At 37.0% G+C, this 20299-nt stretch overlaps 1 protein-coding gene across 2 annotated transcripts in view; it reads right to left on the bottom strand.

The window, feature by feature from the left end:
- Positions 1 to 20299, bottom strand: part of Mei4 (meiotic double-stranded break formation protein 4) — a 148986-nt gene that overhangs the window by 110091 nt on the left and 18596 nt on the right. The window contains exons 2-3 of one of the 2 annotated variants that reach the window (XM_038323514.1): positions 15396 to 15451; positions 12127 to 12372 (exon numbers count right to left, since the gene is read on the bottom strand). In XM_038323514.1, coding sequence (XP_038179442.1) covers positions 12127 to 12372; positions 15396 to 15451 — 302 coding nt within the window. The remainder of the gene's footprint in view (positions 1 to 12126; positions 12373 to 15395; positions 15452 to 20299) is intronic. The other variant, XM_038323515.1, reaches the window with a different exon arrangement.

Raw genomic sequence — 20299 nt, 5'->3', positions numbered from 1 at the left:
TAACTTCTTCACACTCTTTATTTAAAATATCTAGCATAGTGAAATCTTTCAGCCATTTCAATATCTCCCTAACTTATATCATAAAGGGAATACATTACAATTGAAGAGCAACAAATGAATAATTGACAGGCACTCAATATTTCCATGGGGAAGATATCAAACTTGTATGTCAAATAAACATTTCAGGAGCGTCTCTTATTTACATCAAATATAATAGTTTTTTCTTCACAGACACAGAATTAAAGAAAATATATAAGTCTCAAAATGCACTTTTGTTCTCTGTTTCTTACTAGACTCTAAATCTCTATAACATTAGGAGGCCACTTGTTTGTTCCCAGCTGCTCAGCCACAAAATAATCACACAGAAACTATATTAATTACATCACTGATTGGCCAATCACTTAAGTGTATTGCTAGCTAGCTAGTTTTTACATCTTAATTTAACTCATTTCCATTAATTTATATTTTACCATGAGGTTCATGGCCTACCAGCAAAGTTCCAGCTGGCAGCTCATGTCTTCCCCTCTGGCGGCTCCATGGCTTCTCTAAACTCCGCCTTCCTTGCCCAGCATTCAGTTTAGTTATCCCCACATAGCTCTACTCTTTTGCCCTATCACAGGGCAAAACAGTTTCTTAATTAACCAATGGTATTCACAGCATACAGAAAGTTATTCTGAAACAGCTTATTTCTCTAACGTTCAGTCTTACATGCAGAAGAGAGTTGCTTGAAGTCTTTTAAAACCCAGTACAGTCAGATCAAACTCTATGCTAAATATACTAGACTTTCGAAGCATGGGGCCAAAAGTCAGTGTTTTTGAAGCTCTTACGTGGCTGGGATGGGAGAATCATTGCTGTTTATTAATTTATATTTATTGTATTAATTTTGGTGAGAACAATGGCTTCAGTCTTTTCTGTGTCAAGACAAATAACACTTTCATGACTCCCAGAATACCTTCTTACTTTCTCTCATGGTGTTTATATGTTGTTGAATAATTCTAAGCTCAGTTAGCAGCTCCCTTTTCTCCCTTGCAAAAGTAGAAGCTTTACTAGTCTAGCTGTCCATTACATCTAGGCCTAAGTCATTATTATTTCCTTCATGATTTTATGACAACAATCCAATCCTTACAGAAGTGATAGCAAGAAGTTTAAAACTCCTAGTTAATTTAACCGAAGGATCTCTACATTGTCACAAAAATGCTGCCCACTGAAAACAGCCCCACATAAGTTGAACAACTGCTTCTACCGTGATTTTCATCATAGTCCCAACATTCCTTATTCGTCCTGTTCCACAGTCAGTCCGGTTTATGTTTATTTACTCAGCATTATTTTTTCAAGACGATTGAGTGGACTTTTCTTTGAAGAGCTGGCTCAGCCACCTCCTTCTGGGGCTCACTGCCCATCCAGCCTAACATTTCTATTTTTTTCCACTCTTGCCAATTCAACACCACAGCCCGTTTTAATCTCTTCTATATTTTTAACAGACTGTGATATCTTAATGGTTGGTTCAAGTTATTGTCTGTTATGTGAATAGAAATTTTATTACTTCTGTTTTGTCACTAAAAAAATTGAGTTGTATTGAATAAGAAATGAACTGATCAACTAATGTAACCAGTTCAAGATATCTTGCCTCTCTAACAAGACAAGAACTCCTAATGAGTAAACAGGCAGTTTCTTCCTTTCTAGTCCTCAAAATCAAGCACCACACTAAGAGAATACAACATGTTCAAGTACCTGATGAACATTTTCATGATTTTAGTAGATTTCCAGTATTTCTGAATTTAACAGTATTGAGAAATATTATAACCTATTTTGAGTGTTTCCATAAACTTTCAATCCATTAACACCTTCATTAAATTGTCAACTTACTATATCATATTTAAAAGCACGAAAGATCTCTGTAATTTTAATCCATACTCTATTTCATCATCCATCGATTATACTCTCTAAATCATGTCCATTTTTTTGGAAGACATTGTATAAAGGTTGATCTACAGTTGTAGGCTTTGCCTCTGTTGATCCTGATTGCCTCGTGCAAGTCATGCATATTTTATTAATGTATATCTACTCAGATGAAACAGATAGGAATACTAATTAGAAAAAGTACCAGCCTGGGCTCCCTGCCTGATATAAATCCATTCTGACTAGAGTATTTTTACAATCTATTGCAGATATCTAGTGGTTTTGGAGATTAGTCTAGTTTCAAGGTATTATTTTCTTTCACACTCCATATATTGAACAAGTCTATAAAATGTAAGCCTTGTTAAAAAAAAAACCATCAAAAAGTTGTAGTGAAACACTACAATACTATACTATTTTCCTAAAACCTTACCTGTGATTATTAGTATCACAGGTACTAAGCTAATTATTTTGTATTAGGGAAATCCAACAAAATTCAGGCATTCTTAGTTACTATTGTATTTTGACATCATTACTTTTAGTATGGCTATAGTGGGCAACTCCACCTTCCTGTGTTCCTTCTTCAGAAGGAGCTATAAGCTCCTACTCCGAACTAATGACATCTCAGACTAGCTCTCGGTAACTGCTAAGCTTACATCTTAAAATAACCTGGTGTCTCCAATGAAACAATCTTGCAGCCCTATGTTACAGAAAATGATTATAAAACCATCTTTAATCTTCACTTTTGGTGACTGTTGGGAGTGTTTTCTACAAGCAATGACAATCATGATAAAACCCCACAATACACACCCTGTCTTTAAGAACCCTGATGTATTTACCTATTGTTACTGTTGAGTACCGAGAGCCCCTGTGAAGTCTATTAACCCAGGTTAAAAGTAGACTGCCCTGAACCCATGCTATCCCCTGAGAGATCAAAATTGGCATCTGTATCTAGAATTACTCTCACTTTTATGTAAATACTGCATTCACTGCGAGAGACATCCAACAATGTATTTTCCAGGCATCAAAAAGAAATGGAAAAAATATTGGCTCATTAAGTTGCCTTCCTCTCTCTTTTTTTTGTATGAAGTATTTTCAGACCTTGTAAGTAATAAAAGCTCACTCACATAGGCAGCCATCACTGTAGAATAGAAAATAATTCTCTCTCAAGCTGGGCCTGATGTACCTGTAATCCAGCACTGGAGGGGCTGGGGCAGGATGTGTTTTAGTTCAAAGGCACCCTGTGCTTGACAGAATCTGCATGTCAGAACAAAAGACACTGTCTCTGTTCTAATCCCCATTAAGGAGGCTTTTCATTCTCTTCTATGGCCAGGAGGCTAGTCTGTAAACTACATTATTTTTGTTTCAAAATGCACTAATATGGAATCTTTTCACTGACTTGCTGGCCTCTACATCTGTTCTAGCTTTTTTTTTTTTTTCTGTTGCTGTGTTAAACATCAAGTGAGGGAAAAGGTTTGTTTGGCTTACAGATTACATACAGTCCATCACTGATGGAAGCCAAGGCAGGAAACTGAAGGTAAGAACTTCAGCAGAGGCCAAGGAGGAATGTTGCTTACTGCCTTGCTTCCTCTGGTTCAGCTACCTTTCCTTATGTAGCTCAGGCCTACCTGTCTTGGGATGGTACTACCCAGGACAGGTTCAGATCTCCTACGTAAATTTTCAGTCAAGACAACACCACACAAACCTGGCCACAAGTCAGTTTGATGGAGGCAGTTCCTCAACTGAAATTCCTTCTTCCTGGGTATGTCGAGACGTGTATGAAGTTGACAAAAGCTAACCTGCACAATCTACCCTTTGTCTAATTTGAAACAAAAACAGCAGTTTCAATTTTGTCTGTATTTTAGAATAGCCCAAAGATAATGGAAAATGAAATGTTCTGATGCTTTAGCCCAATCCCTCACCTCTAGATCCTGTTGTCACTCCTGGGAATCAGGTGATTCTAGCATCATAGTTGAGACCGAATATCCCATGCATACCAACACTAAAGCAACAAAGACTTTCAGAAATACGTCTAAAATAAAAACAAATTTATAAAATACAAACTACAAGTCTCTGTGGTTATTCATTTTTGGAGTGGGATGATCTCCTTATGGGAACTCCTGATTACTAATGTAGACTTGCTGGTGCAGAGGGTCTGGACTGATTTGTCATTTGCTACTAAGTGGCATAAAAGAGCACTTCAGCTAGCCATTGCTGTGTTCACAATCTGAATGATTAGGGCTCCATCCTCTCTCTCCCTCTCCCCCCCCCTCTCTCCTCTCTCTCTCTTCCACTCCCCTCACTACCTCTCTCTCAAGATCATCTGGGACACATGCCTCTCTGACTCCAGCTATCCCTGTGCTGCCTCTCTAGTTCTGTTGCAGAGCCACACAGCCACATAAAGCAGCCCACCACCACGGCCTGACAACTGCTCAGAAATTACAGATATGATGAGAGGCTTCACGGTTCACTGAATAAGAACTAATCAAATGAGGTTAAACACTCATACAATACACAGGTAGAAACAGCTCAGAGTCACTGAGAAAAAAGTAAATTCATAACCAAATTAGGTATTAAAATATGCAAACCACAATCTAATTTGTATGAAGTAGGTCAAAAAAAAATGGGGGCATTCTGTTAAAATACTACTTTACAGAAAGAAATGGGCAAATTACACTAAATTCCAGGGTTAACGGTATTTGTTATCAGAATAACAATGGGCAAAAGCAAGATGCCTAAAGCCTATATATTCTGCTGTAATTACAAATTAGAAAATTTTAAATATTATAAAATATGTAGAAGGAGCAGAATCATTTAAATTTTCATCAGTCATCCTTCACCAAGACACATCAGTCAACATAAAATTCAAACTCGCTCTCTGAATTACAATTTAATTTACATTGAAAAATTCACAAAGCCTCATGAAAATAATTTCTATTATTTCACAATTATTAACTTGATTTGAAATTATACTTTAATTAGTCCCCAAAATACTTTGAATAGCAAACCTATCTCCAAGATCTCACTGAATCTAAAACCATGGGAAAACAGAAAAACAACTCAGTTGATTTTCATATGAATTTAACTTAAATAATAGAGAGGTATTTTTAGAACCAGAACTTTGAGAATATAAGAACCCAGATTTCAGTGAACAATCTCTTTCCTGTACATTTTACATTACAAACACTGGCAGAAATACTTTGAATGTATTAAAGATGTATAAGCAGTATTTATCTTAACTCTGAGAAGAATTGAATACTGAAAGCAACAGTCATATACTTTCTCGAGATTAACTGATGGTGTGAAACAATAGGTTTTTCACTAACTAAGAACATCTCACACTACCCTAATGTCTCCTTTAGCACACCAATATCCCAGGACATCCCTTTGATGTATTCTCAGCCAACTGTGTGCCACGTATACCAAAATGTGCTACTGTAGGTACTGTTCTTAGAAATATATCAACAGCTTTTATTTTTAGGTCAGTTTCTTTAGCTTTCTCTATATCCTGGAACATAATGTAAGTACATGTTGTACAGTTCTGGATCTGTGATGTGAAATTTATTTATGTGTTAAAATTGTTTTTTATTGTCTACAATTTTCTGATGTTCATTCATCGCAACATATTTATTTTTATCATGGTTAACTTCCATACGTTTCAAATGATTATTAATTATAGTTTCATCCAATTTAACATTCCTATAGGTTGCCAGTATGAAATATGCAGAATTCCTTCATAATGATGCTTTCCCTACAAAATGTCTTTGAAATTGACATAAGAAGCAGATACTCTTTTGAGGGGAAAAGAAAAAGGCTGCCTTATACAACGGTACATTTTACCTCATAAACTGTGCGGTATTTTATTAGACCTCAAACAGCATAGGCACTTACTGAAGAACAGGGCAGTGAGGATGTGGGAAGGGAAAGGGGGAAGACTGAGAAAAGCAGAAATTGTCCTGAAAAAGAAGCAACTATACTCTACCCCTGGATTCTTATTGTTTGTACACGCATCTCACTTAACAATATGGAATGCTATCAAACACCACCACTAAAGTCCAGTTCATGCTACCGTTTGTTTGCTGGCTAGCTTTCTCTTAACTCTGCTGCTGTAAAAAGACTCCAAATGAACCCTGAATTCTGGAACTGCAGGCTCAGTATTTTTGCTTGGTATTTAAAACGCTCCAAGGCCTGTTGCCCTTTTCAGTTAGTGCGTGCATGCAGGTATTTTGCCAGGCAGTAATTAGGTTTCTATAGGTTCATTTCTGGTCAATTTTTAGATTATGCCTCATGAATGCATATTTCAATTTTATTTCTTTAAACCAGTAGCGCTGAGACTTCAGTACCCATCAAGAACACCTAAAGAGTGGTTAAATTATGGGTAGCTGGATGTCCAGAGTTGCTCATTCAGCTTTCGGGTAGGATCAGCATTTTCTTTTTCCAACCACTTCCCAACTGATGTTGCTGACTTAAAGAAAGATCTTAATGGTGGAGGAGAACATTGTTGAGGATTGCACAGGAGCTCAGTGCATTCGCTACGACTTATTTAATTCTAGATGAGTTCCTCACTCTGCTTTCCTCATTTAACACTGATCAAGGAAGAGTTAGGGAAGACTTCCAAAATGCAAATTAATACAGCAACAAAATGAATGCAAAAAATGAAAATCCAAAGGCAGTTAAAAAAAATTAAGCAACAGGACCAAAGGGTAGACATGTAAATGAAGACATGAACAGGGCAAAAATGAGAACCTTAAACGATAATGCCAAGTTGATGCCTCCCCAGACATGAGAGTCCCTGAAATGTGGGCCCTTCCATGGGGCTCAGGAAACCCTTACCTGCTTCTACTCATTTTTATTCTGAATTCACATAGTTGGCTACTAGGACTCTTTTATTAATCACATTCCTTCAATATCTTCCATTTTGTTGTCTTCTGATCTTTCTGCCTACCTTCACACAGTCCCCAAGTACCGTATTTATTTCCTGTTCTTGTCAATCAAACTCACTATAATAAAAGATGTCTTAGCCTTGCCAGTCATACCAAGAACATCCAGACTGTCTGAAGATGGACAGAAATTGAGACTCAGGTCCATTCCATTAGCCCTGATTTTCTAATTTTGTTTTTGCTTTGAGAATGAGAATGACAATATACTGTATATTTCCAGAAATATTGAAATGAGTTTTGTTTACGTAATATCCAATTTATTCTAAAAAATATAAATTTCAGTCTCTACGGACAAAATAATAAATTCAGAATCATTGCATATTTAAATTTCTAATATAGCCTTAATTTCAAAAACAGAGTAACACAGGGCATTTACAAAGCACATATACAATATATCAAAAGCTAAAACTAACCCTAAATATAAGAAAAATATTGAAATTTGTTTTAGGTTTAGGAGTATTGCTAGGAAATAGTACATATCCTTAACATACATGAGACCATGAGTTCAATTTCTAGAACCAAATTAATAATAATAATAATGAGAAATATTTGTGCTATTGATTAAAAAACATCTAAGAGAATGAAAATATTCTAAACAAAATTAGTTTCTGTTTCAAAGAAGGGAAGTTGGCATTGTCCATTTATTCTGATCTGATTAAACTCCCTTAGAGGTAGGAGTCCAGAGACTCATCCTACCCACAGGATTTATAGCAAGATGGCAGACTTGCTCTCTTTGCCTTTATGTATTGCTACAAGGGCTAGGAATACCTTAAGAAAAACAAAACAAAACCTACACAATGAACAGGATAGGATTTTACAAATATCAACATGTCTACATATATTTATTCTACAATTTTTTCTACGAATAGTCATTAATCAGTTCTGAAAAGGCAGGTGCTGTGCTAAAAACCAGATTATCTGATGATGAATATCAACACAATTCCTGCAAGCATGGATCAGATATCACAAGGTAGACAGAATTAAACATTTAAGATTTACCTTACATATACTCTGAAAATACAAACTATGAGACTCACAGCATGAAGACATAATTCAGCCTAGAGAGGCAGTCAGAAGAAGTAGAATATTGAAACAGTATCAGAAAAAAATGAAGAGTATATAGGCAGACAAAAAGGACAGGGAGGATACCTTTCCAGAAATAAACAGTGAGTGTATACGCTTAGAAAGAAAACAAAAGGAAGACGGCGTGTAAGTGAAAAACTTCCCGGTGCCACAGTAAAGGATGTAAAGGAACCCAAACTTAGGCGGCTCCTCAGAAATGAAGATCAAAAGACTTGCTAACAATGATTTTTACCATTCTCTACCTCTTCAGAGTTCACTAACAAGAACTGCTTCATCCACAGAGCCATGTCACCAGGATGCAGGTTCGTCTCAGCTTCACAGGTTTTCATCCTGCCCATGTTAGCTAAGGGCTACCACAGTTTCAAATCCATCTTTTGGCTTGGCAGAGTGCACACAAGAAACAAGAGATTGAGTAAAAGGGATTTTCTATCTTTCATGGGCCTCTAGCTCTTCATCCAAAGACATGGTTCCTCCCAATTGCTTTCTGACATTCATTGGCCAAAACTGGACCCCACAAAACGTCTATCAAAACTCTCAAAAGCAGCCTTAAGCCTTTGATGGGCCAACCCAATGGAAATAAGAATGTCTTCTAAATAAAATGAAGAACTCTAAAGAAGAAAGGAGGTGCTTACTGAGTAGAATGTTGTGTCTGGTATAACTCGCCAAGAAGGCTGAGACAGATGCCACAGGTATTCAGGATTTCTCCCCTTTTGTCCCCCTCCCTCACTTGTTCTTTTCTATATGCACTTCCTTCTTTACTGAACAATTCAGTGCAACAAAAACATAGTATAATTCTTAAATCAGATTATACTCATCCCTTATCTAGTACAGCTCCTTAAGGAATAAAATCCATAGTAAGAAGGTTAAGACAATAAATCAGAATAGAAAAAGTTCCTAAGACTCTGTGTAAACCATTCCAGTTCTGCTTTATTTACTTCTAGACTGTTCCATTGGTTCAACAGACAGTAGGTTCTGTAAATTACATCCCCCAGCCTCCCAATCTTTCAAAAAGTGTTTGATTCAGCATCATGATAGTCTCTAAATGCTTAAGAATAGTTACAATGATAGGAAAAACTGAAAACTCCAGAAAGAAATATTTAATGTAAATGTATCTCTACTATGCTTTGATTCTTGGAGTAGCTCTTGCAGATCAAGTCATGACATTCTTTCAAATTATCTATCTTAAGCAACCACTAAGTTCTTTTGCTTCCCTGTCACTCTAATGACACCATTTGCTTCATTTTCATCTCCCCTTGAACTGTGACTTAATTTCTGTACATACTCAGTTATTCCTAGTTTTTTAAGTTGGAGATAGCAGATGGAGAGACACACTACTTCCAAACATCTGCCCTGAAACATGGTACATACCACTTCTGCTGTAAAGAAAACTTATTTTAATTATACAATTTTTGGAAATTTCTCTCACAGGTACTCTAAGTGAAAAAATATAAAACAAGGTATCCTCCAGCCCCTTACTCACAAACAACATGCACCCTAGATCACTGCAACAAATGGATTTTGGATGGCAAGCAATATTGTCGATAGCATAGAAGCTTATAATTGGCATAATTCAATATTATTGCAGTTTTTAACATTTTGCCATTTATGAATTCTATAACTTCAAGGAAGAAAGAGAATTGATTATGTTTGTGATTTTTTCCCCACTGGGCATACAAAAACAGTTCATTGCCATAAAGGACTCTATTGAGATAAAATATGGCTATTGATTAGGTCATGCTATGTTTGGTTTATACAGTGAAATTTTAATATTTAGATACTAAGTCATCATCATGTTTTCCACATACTAAATCATCATGTTATCTACACAATTCCTCCAAGTTAGTGTGTCCCCAATTACCCACTGCATGCATGTGCTCAATACACTGGCACACACAAATATGAAAAAGCGTACTTGCCTTTGCAAACCTTTGAAATGTTAGAACCAAACATCCCTGCCTACCCTCACAATTCAGTTATCCCTGTAAGTCTTAAAAATTATAACAATTACTTAAATTCTAGAAAAATTCTAAATATATGAGTATGGTTCCTGCCTGCTTGCCTGCTCTGAGTTTTCTGATCATCTATCTAGGTAACGCCTACATTTGCCAAGTGTAGCCTCTACTCAGACAAGTGTGCACTCGACATTTGTCCTACAGATTTCTATGTTCACACAGAAAGTACCACAATCTATTTGATAAACTGGGATGGAAAGTTCAATATTCTTAAAATCACAATTAGGCAGTCTCTGAACTCATTCCCAATAAACAACACAAGTATCCATCTTTGAAACCATCTGCCCTTTAAGGTCTGATTCTCTTCAACAAATGTCTTAGTCTGTTTTACTGTTATTTAACTAAAATCTGTAGACTTATAATACATAAAGAATACAGGTTTATTCAGCTGATACTTCAAGAAATTTTGGCTGAGGGGTCACATTTGGTAACAACTTTTCTTGAGGCTGGGAACTCCCTACATATTACAGAGTAGAGAATCAGAAGGCAAGAGGATTCAGAAGACAAAGTCCAACTAGTCATTAATAACAGACCCAGTCTGATAATAATTCATTAACATACTACTCAAGTCTCCTTCAATAGGTAGCAATGGGCCACACCTCTCAATAGTTCACACTAAGGATTACATTTTAACATGAATTCGAATCATGGGCTTTGGTGAAAGTTTATAAAATTAGCATTCCTGTCTCCAGGGACTACCATGTTCCACATCCACTCACCAAATACCTATTGAACACCTGTAATGTGTTATGATTTAGGCTGGAAAAATCCAAGAGGCCTCCTGCTCAATGAACTTAGATGCTAGATCAGGAGAAAAGGTGACAACCAAGCAAACTTTCCACAGAATGACTCATGGGAAATGAAATACAACCAGCATGGTCAGCCTTGAAGATATTATTTGGAAAAACTAAACGAAAAACACAGACAGAGTATCCGAGAAGATAGCAGAGACACACGCCAAAAAAGAGCCTTCAGTGATACAAGTAGTTAATAATGGGAGGGTGGATAATATGGAGAGGAGGATGAGAAGAAGTGACATCAACTATGGGACACTATGAAAAGTTTTAATTTAACACAAAATAAATGTAGATGTGTGGGAAGAGTTTTACGTAACGAAGTAACAAGATGTAATTTATGACAAGATCTGACTTATATATTTTTCCTAATTACCAGATTGTTTCTGCATCATTCTTGGGCTACACAAAGTCCCTGAATGAAGTAAATCAGGTGATGCATGTTCCAGTTTGTTCAAGAGAACCCTGGTTTGCTTGTACTGTCAAGAGTAAGCACTAAGAGATTCCCCTCTTTCACAAGAGTCTTAGGTGGAGACATTTACATGTTGAACTTAATGATAAAGAATACAATACACATTCCTTAATTGCAATTTAGGGCCTTTCTGAACTTTCTAAGTCAACTCTCCATTCTTCTTGTCATGTCTGACTTGCTTACAAGAGTTTTGGTTACTCCCAAATGCAGCGCTAGTGGGGTTCTGGATGGGTGTGTATTCTCTACACCTCCCTCTCTTCTCATACTTCTGCCATTTGCTAGTCTTCTGCAATGATTTCATTGACAAGTGTACATACTTGGAGGGCCAGACCTCTGAAACCTTCGACAAAATGAACCAGGATGAATGTTTCTTTGACTTTTTGTCATTCTCTCTATTGTAATACATCACAACTGGGTTAATTTTAGGTCTTCTCCCCCCCAAATAGTAGGTGATCATGAGAGAAAATAGAACCTCATCTTTTATATTTTGAGGGCTTAATTATTCACCAGAGAAAGTACTTTATAAATGACAGCTATTATATAAAATATAACAGAATTTAAGAATGAAATTTTAAAATGAATTTCTTCAGTCAACCTCAAACATGACTTACTGAGTGGTAACTTGTGCTAAAATATGCAAGGCCCTGAGTTCAATCCTCATTGCCATAATAACAGTAACAAACAACTATTTTCTCAACTGGAGTCCTTTAGTTCTGTTAACTTAATCTCCTAGTCTAATGTGGCTCTAGTCATGAGAAGGTGACACTAGCTTGAGATGAACTAGAAGCAAAACAAACGAGCAAAAACCAAATAACAAAAATTATATGGGGCTAAAAGGAGAAATAAGCATTCTCAGGTTTTTATAATAAATATCTAGCCAATTATGGGAATAATAGGTTTATAAACTACTGAAAAGTGATTTTACATACCATTCTTAAACAATCCTGAGGAAATCCGACTCAGGAAAAGTTGTTGACGTAATTGTAGAACTTCGTTTTCTAAAGCTTCAACTTTTGATTTCCCTTTGGAATCCCGCTGGGTCACCAAGATGGCCAGTTGCTCTGCATATTCTCTGCTGCTTCTGTCTGCTGGTTTTGAATGGATGATCGCCAATGCCAATGCCAGCTTGGATGTTTTCAAATACCATGTCTGGACATCCATTTTGGCTTTTGTCCCTATCACATAATGAAAATAAGTTACAACATTTCCTTTGAACTTTCACAGAGTGTTTTATTTGAACAAAATTGATCTTCCAGAGTAGTGCTAATTAAAAAGTTTATAATATAAATTGGCTCCAAGTAAGAGAAACAATGTTCTCAAGAATTTAAAAAAAAAATGAGGCCTTATGAGTTTTCCCCATCCACTTTTGCATATCTGTTGTTGCCCTTGTTCACCTCCTGCTTAAGACATCACATTAGTGAGGCATTATGGGTATAGCTTCTGACATTACTAGGGAAGACATTCCCAGAGTCCTCAACTAAACAGAAAGAACTACAGCAGAGTAAGGAATACAGAGCATGGAAGAAACAGTTTTCCCCAGGGAAGAATACAACAATTGGTTATCCACTCCAAATGGTCAGCCCTGAAAACATACATATGAGGAACATTATATAGGCTGAGCAGGTTGTATTTAGCAATAAGTATAAACATATGCATATATGCATGCAACAACAGACCATAAATTTAAAAGAGAGCAGGGGAGGGGGTACTATGAGAAGTTCTGGAGAGAGTAAAGGGAAGGGGAAACCAATGTAATTATATTATAATCTCAAATAAGCAACCAAAAGTTTTTCAAATATTTGCATTGTGGAAATTGTTTGATCCTGCACTTCCAACTAACTGTTCCAATTGCTGCCCTGAGTAGACGTCTCCAAACCATTAACATTTCAGTCTTGCAATGCGAATACACTGAAAGGGAGAACATGAGGCACAATTGAGCTTAGCTTAATTAATTAGTTTAATCATCGTCTCCAGTGAAGGGTAAGCACATTGCGACTTCCACCATATCTTACTGGATTACCATGGAGGCTTTGAACATAAAACATAAAAATGTTTATTGTGAAGTTAAAAGTAGCTGCTCGTGCCTGCATTCTCCACTTTCATCGTGCACATTCAGCCAACTGCATATCACAGCCATTTGAATAAAAACTTGTGCCTATGTTGAATGTATAGATTGTTTTTCTTGCTATTGCTTAATGTCATGTGACAACTCGGCACAGTATTCACATGTTTAGGTATCATAATGATGACTTGAAACACACAATGGTTTTTATTTTACATACCCACCTCTGTTCCCGCTCCCTCCCCTCCTCCCAATACCCCCATCTTCTCCCAATCCAACCCCACAATCACTTCTTAGAGGCCTCCCATGAGGAGTCAACAAAGTCTGCCACATCACACTGAGGCAGGACCAAGGTCCTCCTCACTGTAAACATGGTATGTACTCATTTCATAAGTGAATACTAGACATGAAGCAAAGGATAACCACCCTACAATCCACAACCCCAGAGATGCTAGGTAACAAGGGGGACCCTAAGAGAGAGATGCATGGATCCCCTGGAAGGAGAACTAGGCAGTGAACTTGCAAAATGACCTGATATTAAATCAAACATCTCAGATTTACCCCCACAATCGCATGTACCTATCTGATACCCTGCCATCAGGAAGGAAAATGGCACACTGTGACAAGTCCTCTAATTGTGCAAGTACATGGGAAAACCAGAATTAATGTTGGGTGTCTTCTTTATCAATTCCCCACTAGTTTTTTGAGACAGAATCTCTCTCACCTACCCAAAAATCTTATGCATTAGTTAAACAAGCTAACCATTAGAGCCCAGGAATCCTCTTGTCTATTCCTCCCCAGCACTAAGATTATAGATGCACACAGTCACACTTGCTCTTTAGATGGGTCTTAGAGATCTGAATTGAGTCCTCATGTTTAACAACTGAACAATCTCCCAGCCCTTAATGATTCACTAACATTGTGCAAAACACAAAAGTCTGTATGCAATTTGCTCCCCACAGCACTGCTTTTATATTGAAAACTGGGATTGACACTTGAATAGTTAAGCATATAAAGTCACAATTTTAAAATTGACTATTACTTAGTCACCAAAAATAGGTGCTATTAGGAAATGTTTTATTTGGATGTGAAACTATCCATGATACACCGACTGAAGTAAATGAGAACATGAAACCTAAATATAGTCAGGACCCCAATTACATAAAAATCAGAAACACAAAAACTGTAAATGAGTACTTATATGTAAGTGTAGAATTGTTGATTTTTACAATTTCATGTGTCTGTTATCCTAATTATTATCAAAGAACATGTATCACATTATTTTACATGATTAAAGAATACATTTCCAAAAGGAAAGCACAGCGACACTTTTGGAGCCTTTCTCCACTGCTGGATAAGCCTGCCAAACGCTACATACTAGTGACGTGGGCAGGCCGATTAGAATTACAGCCCCACGAATTTCGACCTCAGCAACAGTCATTCCACTTGCTGGTTCCTGATCTGTTTGCTGTGTTAGGGGCAAGACTAAGCTCCGACACTTGTTACTCTCAGAGAAGCACCCAGCATGCAGATTACAGACACACGGATGATCTTCCCTGAAGAAGTAACCTTGCTTGTACATTTAATAATACACACACAAAAAAAACCCCAAAACCCCTAGATATTATTTAAATTAGTTTCAGTAGAAAAATTTCTCAAATGCAAATGTGTGTAATGGGAATTTAACCTAGAAAGAAAAACTAGAAAAATAGTTTAAATAATAAATAAAAAAATAGTTTAAATAGTTTAAAAAATAGGATTAAATTGGGGTAGGGCAGAATAGAGGAGGGAATACATGAGGAAGGATAAATAGATGTAAAGGTCTTTCAAAAAATGTTATACAGGGAACTACTACTATAGAAGTAAATATATATATTTACACACACAAATATCTTAATGGATATTAGGCTATAGCATGGTTACAACTCTCATATTAGACACCACAGGCTAAGAGATAAAATGCCAAGGGACAGAAATAGTTTGCCTCTTCTGGAGTGGTTGGCCAGTGAGGTCACACAGATGCCCAAATATCACAGGATATTGCCACTGCTCTTGGAGACCCTCCAGAGCTTCACAGTCAGACTCTATTGTTGATGATACCACATACTTGAGTACATGGAGAAATCTGTTACCAACCTGGAAGCTTCATCCTTTCCAGACAGCTTTCATATTGCTGGAAGATGATACGCACACTATCAGAGGAGAAAATGAATTATCAATCTCAGTCTGTTGTGAGCTCCGGAAACGACAATAACAACTAGCCTGCAAGACATGCAATAGCAGCAATAACCTATGATTCTATGGGTCATGGGCCCTAGAAGAGGAGAACCTACCACTTAGTATTCCGCTAAATGGGCACATTGTTAACTGACTTCTAATGACTTGACATACTGAACCTATACATTAATGCAACTCACACCCACATCAGAGAAGTATCTGTTTGCAGTAGATGATAATTAGCCCAGAGTCCCACAACTAGTCAATGTTCCAGGGATAAGAGAATATGGGATGCTCATCCTAACTAGGACATCTGTATTGCAGCCTCTCCTCCCAAGGCTCAGGGGTCAACGTGGGATGGGGGACAGAAAGAGTTGGACATGGCAGATGGCTACAAGGAAAAAGGGTTAACCAGACATAACTGGAGGTTTGCACATAAGAATTCACTGCAGCTGTGAAAGCAACATAATCTGTGCAAGCTCAAAATAGACAAAATTCATCATGGAGAGAGGAGGTGAAACAAAGATCATACTTGAGGTTGCTTTGGGAATTGATAACTACTGAGAGGAAGACACAGTCTCCTTTAAGAGTGTGGCACCTGGTAAGCTAATCTATGCTCCAATGGGGAGCCACACATTTGGAGTCATGTACTTCTGTGCAGCACAGATTTACTTGGTAGGCTTAAAATTTAAGAAAAAAAAAAAAAAAGAGGACTCAAAGTCGGTGGATAGGGAAGGGGTTGGATGGACCCAGAAACTGGGGTATGTGAGGTGAATGTGACCAAAGTATATTACATGAAATTTTCAAAGAACTAATAAAAATAATATATACTAAATTATAAAAAGCATTTTTAAAAATACTCATCTTACTACATACACAAAATCAACTCAAAGTGTACTCAATATTTAAATATTCAGAAGAGCTGAAAATTTAAATATACTGGAAGAAAACACATGCACAGGATGTTTCCGCATTGCTGTTCAGAGTTTTCACGTATGATTGCAGAATACAGGTACAGGTAAAAAATAAAAAGGAATTAAGTAGACAAATGGGATTTTTTTCATGATAAAAATGTTTGATAGGAAACACAACAACCAACAGAATAAAAACATAAAATATATGTATTGGGACAAAATAAATCTGATCACGCATTGAAGTGCCAGATATGAAACTCACTTCAGTAGGACGAAAAAAAAAAAAAAATGAAAGTAGGCAGAGGCTGAGTAGACATTTGTCGAAAGAAGACATACAAATACCCAATAGACAAATAGTAAAATATTCTACACTATTAGTCATCAGAGAAATGCAGGTCATATAGATATCAGATGTTACTTCATGCCTAGGAAAATTAATTACTTAGAAGACAAGAGACTAAACAGGTGTAGCTCTGGACTAGGGAGCCCACCTTATCCTGAGCTGCATCCCAAGTACTGCAACAAAAGTGGGGGAGAAAGAGAGAAACACGGAGGAGAGGAGGGATGGAGAGAGGAAGCATAGAGCATGGAAAGGATAAGAAAAGAAAAAAAGAAGAAAATGGAAGAAGAGAAAAAAAATAAAAAGAGAAAAGGAAAACATTTAAGTCAAAAGACAGCAAGTATTTGTCAAATGAATGCGAAAGTATAATATGTATTATGGAATAATACTAAGTCTCAGAATAGAGAAAGTCCGCCATTTGAGGAAGCCTGAAAGAATCTGAAAACATTGTAAATGAAATAAACTAGGACACAGAGACAAATGCAGCATTATTTGTATCAGGAACAAAGGAAAGGGGAGAAAAATAAAGAGAGATATAAAATACACCAACAGTTAAAAAAGTTAAACATATAGAAGCAGAGACTAGAATGACTATTGCTATTAGATGTTAATTTTAAAAAAATGAAGTTTCTTAAGAGGCGGTGGGGGCACACGCCTTTAATCCCAGCACTCGGGAGGCAGAGGCAGGCAGATCTCTGTGAGTTCGAGGCCAGCCTGGGCTACAAGAGCTAGTTCCAGGACAGGCTCCGAAGCTACAGAGAAACCTTGTCTCGAAAACCAATAAATAAATGAATAATAAATAAATAAAGTTTCTCTTGGAGTGAATGAATTGTGGGGACCTTGGGAATATGATGGAAATATCATTAATAACAATATAAACTTAGAAGTTGCTATGATAGATCGTAAATGCTCTTTAGTCAAAAAGCTCACTTATGTGAGGAATAATGAGCTAGTTTGATTCACTGATTTCCCAATACACACAAATGTCAAAAAGCTGCAACACATACTGTGTGTGTACTTGCTTATTAAATTAAACAATGCAATTTTCATATATGTAACACTCATTCATTATGAGATGTAGAAAAATAAATAGAGGTGAATTTCAGAAACAGAAAATGGAAGATGGGTTTAGAGCACTGGTTCTCAACCTGTGGGTCGTGACCACCTGGGAGTTGAACAACTTTTTGATAGGAGTCACCTCAGAGCACAGGAAAACACAGATATTTACATTACGATTCATAACAATAGCAAAATTACAGTTATGAAGTAGTACTAAAATAATTTTAGGGTTGACGTTCAATACAACGTGAGAAAATGTATTAAAACTGTATCAAGCCTTAGGAAGGTTGAGAGCCACTGTTTTAGAATGAAGCAGCAGAGTTTATTCCAATAAAAATAACTAACTAAAAGACAATGGGAAAACATTCCTTAAGCCACTGAGATGAATGTGACCAGAAAAGTGAAAGCAGAAAAGGAAATACCTCAGGCTCTAAAGCTGCAGAGAAACCCTGTCTCGAAAAACCAAAAAAAAAAAAAAAAAAAAAAAGAAAAAAAAGAAAAGAAAAGAAAAGAAAATACCTATGAACCATGACAGGGAAATATGGACTCCTCAAATACCAGCCTTGGGCCAGCAGAGCACTGGAAATACCAAGACAGTAAGGTATTAGGAGATTTTTAAAATAATTATTTCACTAAGGTTTGGACACTGTCTAGTGTTAATTATGTGAATTCAACCCAGCTGGCAAATTCCCTAATTATTTTTATAGTTTCTGTGAGTGCGCGTGCACGCACGCGCACACACACACACACACACACATACACACACTCTCTCTCTCTCTCTCTCTCTCTCACACACACACACACACACCATTATTATGAAGTGCTCAGCAGATTAACATCATATAAAGTTTTACATAAAAGAATCAGGAGTTACTCAAAACTTCAGCTCTGTCTACTTTAATGATTAAGGCAGCTTGAAAAGCCAGCAGCGACTGGTTGGGGGAGGCTGTTAAAGATAAAACGACGCTGCCTAGTCATTTCCCCTTTCTTTTTTCTATTTCTGTTCCGATCCCATCAAAACAAGTCAGCTATCTTTTTTTTTCTTCTTAAAAAATGGGTAACTAATCATCGCCTTTAAGTCTATAAGCCTCCTGCTATTGTTCCACTGGGATTGTTTCTCATACCCCCCACCCTTTCTTTCCCTTTCCTTCTTTGCTATAGAATGCATTTTCTTTGAACTCTTGCAGAAGCATATGGAGAGGGTGATCACAGACACTTTGTGCATGGGCTTGCACCACAGATCATTTTCTATATCATCATCAGCTTCTACTTCATAAATCCGCAAAAGGAAATGGATACAGAGGGTTCCTACTTTGACGTATTATCAGTGCCTCTCAGTTACACTGCTATTTTATGAAATGAAATGTGCATTATCCTATCATGTACTTAAAAGGTACAGAATACATGTAACATTTTAAGAAAAAACTAAAATGAGAAAAAAAAAACGGTGCTTTCTCGGAAAACTGGAAATTGAACTACCTCCAGAGCAGCTATAACACTCTTAGGCACATACTGAAAGCATGCTTCATCCTACCACAGAGAACCTTGTTCCACTATGTTATCGCAGCATTATTCATAATAGCCAGAACTTGGAAACAGCATAGATGCCTCTCGGCTAAAGAATGGATAAAGAAAAGGGGGTACATTTACACAATGGAGTATTGCTCAGCTGTTACAAAACAATGATATCATGAAGTTTTCAGGCAAATTGATAAAACAAGAAAAAAAATCATCCTGAGTGAGCTAACCCAGATCCAGAAAGACAAATATGTTATGTACTCACTTATAAGTGGAAATTAGCTTTCAAGTAAAGGATGATCATGCTATAATCCACAGTACCAGATAGGGTAAGTAACACGGAGGGCTCAAGTGGGGAAGCTTAGATCTCCCTGGGAAGCAGTTTAGAATAAATTTTATAACTGCACTGGGGAAGGAAACAGAAGGGATGGAGTGAAGGATACTAGAAGAGACAACTGGAAAACAGAACATTTCAGGGTGTGGTAGAAACCTAGTATAAGGAAAACACCCAGGAAACTATAAAGGCAGCCCTAGCTAAGACGCCTAGCAATAGAGATAAGTAGACTGAACTGGCCATCTAATGTTACCAGGTAAAACATTCGTTGGAGAGATTGGGACACCAACCCATCCACATAACCTTCAAACTATAGTCTGTGATATGCTGGGGTAAATGTGGCACAGAAATTATGGGAATAGCCAACCAATGACTTGTCCAACATCAAACCCATGCCATGAGAGGGAGCCCACCCCTCCCATTGCCTGGAGCACCAGGGCTGAGAGATTGGATAATCCAGAGATCTGGGATAGAACCAAATACAACAAGCAAGTAAGCAAACAAACAAATAAAATGTCAATGTCATGATGCCTAATGATATTCTGATATACACATAGATTAGTCCCTAGCCCAACTATCATCAGAGATCTCATCCAGGAGCTTATAGATATAGAAGAAAAGACTTGCAACCAAACATTATGCAGAAGCCATGGAATCC

This window comes from Arvicola amphibius, chromosome 3 (genome assembly GCF_903992535.2).
Source record: "Arvicola amphibius chromosome 3, mArvAmp1.2, whole genome shotgun sequence".
NCBI classification, from domain to species: domain Eukaryota; kingdom Metazoa; phylum Chordata; class Mammalia; order Rodentia; family Cricetidae; genus Arvicola; species Arvicola amphibius.
Note: the sequence above shows the minus strand (reverse complement) of the source record. Positions and strands in the feature narration are given on the sequence as shown.